General features: G+C 43.3%; 1 protein-coding gene across 1 annotated transcript in view; it reads right to left on the reverse strand.

Annotated features, from left to right (window-relative positions):
- Positions 1-2,934: 2,934 nt before the first annotated feature.
- thsd7ab (thrombospondin, type I, domain containing 7Ab) overlaps positions 2,935-6,047 on the reverse strand; it is a gene marked incomplete in the record, with an annotated part of 110,136 nt that continues 107,023 nt past the window's right edge. The window contains 2 exon segments of the mRNA XM_062400282.1: positions 2,935-3,043; positions 5,776-6,033. Of these exon segments, the coding sequence (XP_062256266.1) occupies positions 5,886-6,033 (148 nt within the window).

Here is a 6,047-nt window from a genome sequence, read left to right on the forward strand (position 1 = left end):
GGTGTTCGGAGACGCAGCGACGAGGACGGAGGAGTGTGTAGATGTGAGAGTCAGTGGAGGGGGGGGAACGTTTTATATGAGAGGGAGAGAGAGAGAGAGAGAGGAGGGGAAGAGAGGGAGAAGGGGGGGGGGGAGATATAGTGGGGGGAAGAGAGAGATAGGGGGGGATGAGGAGAAGTAGAGAAAAATGAAGTGAGGGAGACAGGGGAGAGAAGGAGGGAGGGACGAAGAGAGATAGAGAGAGAGGAGGGGGAGAGAGGGACAGAGTAAGAAAGAGAGGGGGGAGAGAACAAGTGAGGGATGTATAGAGAAAGATGGAGTGAGGGTGAGAAGAAGGGAGGGATGAAGAGAGAGATAGAGAGAGGGAGAGAAAGAGAGAGAGGGAGTGATAAAGAGAGAGATGGAGAGAGTGAGAAGGGGAGAGAGAGAGAGAGAATCAGAAAGAGTGGGGAAGAGAGAGGGAGAGTTAGAGAGACGAGGGAGGGATGAAGAGAAGAAGAGAAAAATGAAGTGAGGGAGACAGGGAAGAGATGGGGTGAGGGAGAGAGGGAAAGAAGGAGGGATGATGAGGGTGAGTGAGAGAAGGAGGGAGGGATGAAAAGAGAAATAGAATGAGGGAGAGAACAAGGGAGGGATGAAGACAGAGATGGAGTGAGTAAAACAGGAAGAGAAGGAGGGATGGAGGAAGAGAGAGAGGGAGGGGGAGGGAAGGAGGGATGAAGGGATGAAGGGAGAGAGGGAGAGAAGGAGGGATGAAGTGAGGGATGAAGAGAGAGAGGAAGAGGAGCAGCTTCACGTTATAGACTTTGAGGCAACTTTTCTCTGGGCATCGTCGGAGGGTGACCTCTAGTGGTCGTCTGCTGCACTGACTCTTCACATCACAGCTCGTAAACAATGACTGGAAACTAATATTGTTTTATCTCCTCCTACAAAACAAACATATTTATGATGTTAATATTATTCCCATTCTTACCACACAAACAAAATGGGATTATTATAAAGATGAATCAAACTATATTGTGTCAGTGTGCTTAAAGGTCAAAGGTCACGGAAGAGGAAGTAATTAAACTTAGTGTCAAACGAACATATGATCAACGTATGAAACTCAACAAACTCGACTTGAGACTAGAGAACTTTTCACCCGGGTCCCGTTTTATTCTCAGTAATTCTTCCCACACATATAAACAACCTGTACAAAACCTCTTCTTCACCACTGGTCTCCATCTTGTTCCCTTTTTTCACAACACACAACTTGCATCATGATGAACAACAATCAGAAATATCATACACCCACTTTGCAACAGTCAAACTGAACGTTTTCCTGTGTGATACAAAATAAAATGTACACATACTCAGAAATTTCCCCTGCACCCCCCCCCCCAGAACATTAAAAAAAATTGCTGTTATTTACAAATCTCACAAGAAAAAAAAGGAAACATTCTTCACACCAGCTTTTTTTTTTTTTAAACATAGAACTCAGTTCTCTTATTATTCATATATTTTATATATTTGTACAGATCTTTTTTTAATTCATTTTTCACCTCATGTAGGACGGCTGAAAAAATTGCTATTGCATGAAAAGTTTTAAAAATCATACTTTCCCTTTAAAAAGAAAAAGCAAATTTCTTTTAACTTAATATGTCTCTATGTGCTGCGGTTTATGATTTATGATGTTTATGACGGTTAGTACTCAGGTGTTTTCAGTAAGGCAGAAATGACATTTGCACGAATGTTTTTTTTAAAATATTTATTCATAATTTCGTTCTACTTTAGAAACGTTTCCACGTCGCACTTAAATCATTTGAATCTGATCTGAATCCTTAGAGGTAAAAAATAACTTTGAAAGCAGGTGATTCGTTAAAAAACAAGTCGCCTGCTGAAGTTTAAATCTTTTTTTCAATTTGCATCTTGAGCAGAAAAACAGTGAAAAACACACACCGGACGAAAACCTCACGAACCACAAAAGGTACTTTACAACAACCAAAAGAATCCGTGGTGACAAATCAAATGTGTACATGTGTTCACTGGAGGTTCACATCGAAACGTCTTCGTCCGTTTGCCGTTGTTTTTGTTTTTTTTCTTTCCTCTGAATGTTCCGGCGGTTCTATGGCAATAAACGGTAGAAGTCACGTGTGCATATCATGCTGCACTAATATAGTGCAAAGTAGTGCCTGAAACAAAGCGAAGGGTGGAGGAAGGGGGGGGGGGGGGGGGGGGGGGGGGGTGGCAGGCTTCTCCTCCATCAGCATCTTTTCGGCCTCTTCGCATCAGAATCAAGCGAAAAACAGAAAAAATAAAACCAAACGCTTCCTTTTGTCCGACAGCAGAAGAGATTTGAGTGAAAACCCCAGATGAGGATTTGCAAAAGAGAGGAATCCAAACCTATTCATGGAGATTTGTCCTCCCCCCTCTCTCTCTCTCCCTCCCCCCCCCCCGGTGACTTTTGGCAACGTACAAACCGTCAGTGCATCCTAAGCCTCCAGCGACTCAGCGTTTTAGGGACAAGCAGAAAAGCACTGGGGGGGGGGGAGGAAAGAGATGGAGGTTGTGCTGCTGCCGCGTTCAGAGCCGCGTGCAGCAGGAAGCCGGGTTCCGTCTCCAGCACCTGGCCAATCCGTTTTACCACCGAGACGTGCAAGGGGGGGGGGGGGGGGGTGCAGAAAAAGGCATTTGACTGAACTCATGAAGGCTCTTGAGAAAGGACGACAAGTCAAGAAGAACACCAGACAGAAGAGGAGGGGGGGGGGGGGGGGGGCTTCCAGTTGAAGTGGTTACACTCACTAGTGTCTCAGTTAAGAGGATTTGTGTAAGATCTCCGTTTGTGTGACGGGTCTGTTCCAGTTGCAAACGTCCACGTCCCCAGGGTGATGGAGGGATGAAGGTCGAGGACAGGGGGTGGGGGGGGGGGCTTTGTGGAGCGTCTCCCGGGGTGGGGGGGGTTGGGGGGGGCAGCTACATGTCCGTGTCCCCGTCGTAGGCGAGAGTCAGAGGTTTTAGTCGGTTGTTTTGTTGCCTCTGTCTCTGAGGCCTCTTTGGCTTTTTGCTGAGTGAACAGAACAAAACAGAGTCAGGAAGGAAACATTCTCATTTCAAAAGCAAACTGTAAATGATCACGTGATGATTATTATGGGATGTAAATGTGGATGAAATGATGACATCACAAGTGACAGATCTGCAGCACCTTGAAAAACTGGGAAGAGAGAAGAGCAAAGAGATTTCTGAAGATTAATATCTGGCTCCTCAATCAAATATTTGTATTTTCCATTATTGACTCGATCTTAAAATTTAGTTTTGACTGAAACTTCATATTTATTTATGTAAAAAGTTAATGTGAGATTTCCCAGCAGCCCCCCCTCCCCCTCAGAGAACAAAGACCCCCACAAAGAAAATCACCAAATTCTGTATTTTTGTCCTTTTTGGTCAATAAAATTTCTCACGAAAAGCCGAAAACGAACCATTGACTTTGTCTTTAAACACTTGAACAACTTCTCAACTCTCTGACATCGTTTGAACGATTGAAGTTAAGACGAACATTCCCAAAAGAAATTTCCTTTTCTCATTTATTAATGCATTTTGACGATTACCCAACAAACGGAGCTCTGCAACTGTTTGTTTTTTAGCAGATGAACTCAAACAGGAGTAAATGTGGGATTTTCAGGTGTTTAGCTTTTAGGGTGAAAGTGTGTATATGAATTATTGAACTCTAGGTTGATGGGTTGAACACAAACAAGGACACGTCTCCTTCTAAAAGCATTGAAAGGCTTTAGTGAGTTAATTAAGATGCACAGACTTGTTCCTCTTCCTCCAGGAGAGAGAAGCACGTTATGAGGTGAATGATGTGTAGAGTTTTGATATCCTCTCGAGAGTAACTGAGAAAGTAAAGCTGATATTTAGCTGTGGCTTCTTTCTCGTTTCATCCAATCACAGTTCTCGGTCACTGAGCCAACAGGCCGTTCTAATTACTTCTTCCAAACATGAGAAAATGTCCCCCCCCCACCACCCCCCAAACTTCATCCCAAAGGCCGAGAACAGAGACGTGCGACTCTCCGGAGAACCGAGACGTCTAAACAGGAATATTCTGGAGAGCCGGTGGAGATCGGATCAGAGGAACCTCGGGGGAGTTTCCTCTGGATAGTGTGTGTGATGAGCTGCTGACAGAGTCTCATCAGAATCTCAACAGAGTCTCAACAGAGTCTCAACAGAGTCTCATGAAACGTCAGCGAACGCTCCAAGAAGAAAGATCTGCTGCCACCAGAAACTCTGAGTCTTTCATCCACGGTTTGGAGAAGTTACTCATGTTCACGAATCCTGACGGGAATATGACTGAAGCCTCGTTAGCAATGAATCTGCTGATTTATCTCTCGAGACTTCAATTCTTTGTTTTGTCTGTAAAGTTTCACAGAGCTGAAAGTGACGTGTTGAATTAAACTCATTGTTTTGTCCAATTAACAGTGAAAAAAAACTACAAATGATAAGTTTTAATATCTGAAAAGTCTCAGAAAAACAGCAAATTCTCACATTTTACAGAAAAAACCGCAAATTTTTCCTGTTTTCTGTTGTTTTTAGTTCAATTTTTTTACTTTTAACATGTTAAAGCTCCTTGTTACTGTGTTTTTAAAGTAAAGTAAAATAGAAGCTGTTTTTTGCTAATGGCTGAAAGCAGATAAATGAGAAGATGATAATGAGCTTTAATGAAAGGACATATGGAGGGAGGGGAGAGTGGGGGTTCAGCGAATGACTTCCTCTTTTGGCCACAAGAGGGCAGTGTGAGATCAGGAAAGCACCAGAGCCAGAAGGTTGAAATTTGAGGAACAGAGTCAAAATCCCTGCAGTGAAGTTCACACGTGTGTTGTCACGATAACAACACAACTATCACGTTTATATTGACACATGCACCAGCACAACGTGGGAACTAGTATTTAAACCAACACACTAAGGGAGGCTATGCTACGCTACTATGCTAATTCACTGTTTACACCTTCTTGTGAAAGGGACCAATCCCAGACCTTTTTGCTCACGTGTGACACAAATGAACAGCCTGAGAATATTAATGTTTCTTGAGCTGCGACTAATCACTATTTTCAGGATTGATCAATAATTAATTATTCTCTAAATAAAACAGAGAAAAGTTTTGATAAACATCTTCTGATCATATTTGATACAGAAAGAACTCAAAACATATTTTTGTTTATTGTGCGACGATGAGTCACTTTAACTTTGGTCTGAACTCATCTGTTACTCACGCAGAGGACTCACTCTATATAAAGGGTACTTGTAGTTTTTTTAAATACTTTGAATATTTTGAATGCAGGACTTTTACTTCTAGTGGAGAACTTTGCCTTTAAAGTTCTTCATTTGGGGAATTGTACGTCTCAAAGATTTAAATAAAAACACAAATGTTAGTTTAGCTTTAAAACAGGAAACAGGGGTTTATAGGTAGGTGCACTTTAGGTGTTCATATTTCATGCATTCACATTAGAGAGATGTTAAACTTTCGGCAAAAAAGGCAAATAAACTTCCTTATATTTCATATGTGGATTTCCTTTGAGTAAAGGTTGTGTGTCCTCCCTGTTACACACTTTTAATTCAATACTGACTGTTATAACTAGGTATTTAGGTCTGATGATGAGTTGTCTGTGTTGTTTTATTAAACGTGGATCCAGCTGTTGTGTCGTGAGCATAAGAATCAGACACTGGTCACTTTCAAAAGACGCTACAAACAGGGAACTGAAAGGTCCAGATCCTCTCTGGTGTTCCCGGCTGGTTCGTCCTCACCTGCACCTTCACTCAGCGAGTCAGGCAGGACATGTGACACCCTTCGGAGAGGTCAAAGGTCAGGGGCTGCAGGATGTGGGGGGGGGGGACTGCAGGAACCCTCCACATCCTCACGAGCTGCTGCTGCTCGGTGCCGGCTCTTGGCAATCGGGACAGGTGTAAATCATCTCATGTGCATTGTGGCCCACCCACACCGCCGTCCCGTTGGCGTTTGACTCCTGGGCCTTAAGAGAGCGATGCACCGTGGCACAGTAGCTGCTGCTCTCACACGG

The sequence above is a fragment of the Platichthys flesus genome, chromosome 11 (assembly GCF_949316205.1).
Source record: "Platichthys flesus chromosome 11, fPlaFle2.1, whole genome shotgun sequence".
NCBI lineage: Eukaryota > Metazoa > Chordata > Actinopteri > Pleuronectiformes > Pleuronectidae > Platichthys > Platichthys flesus.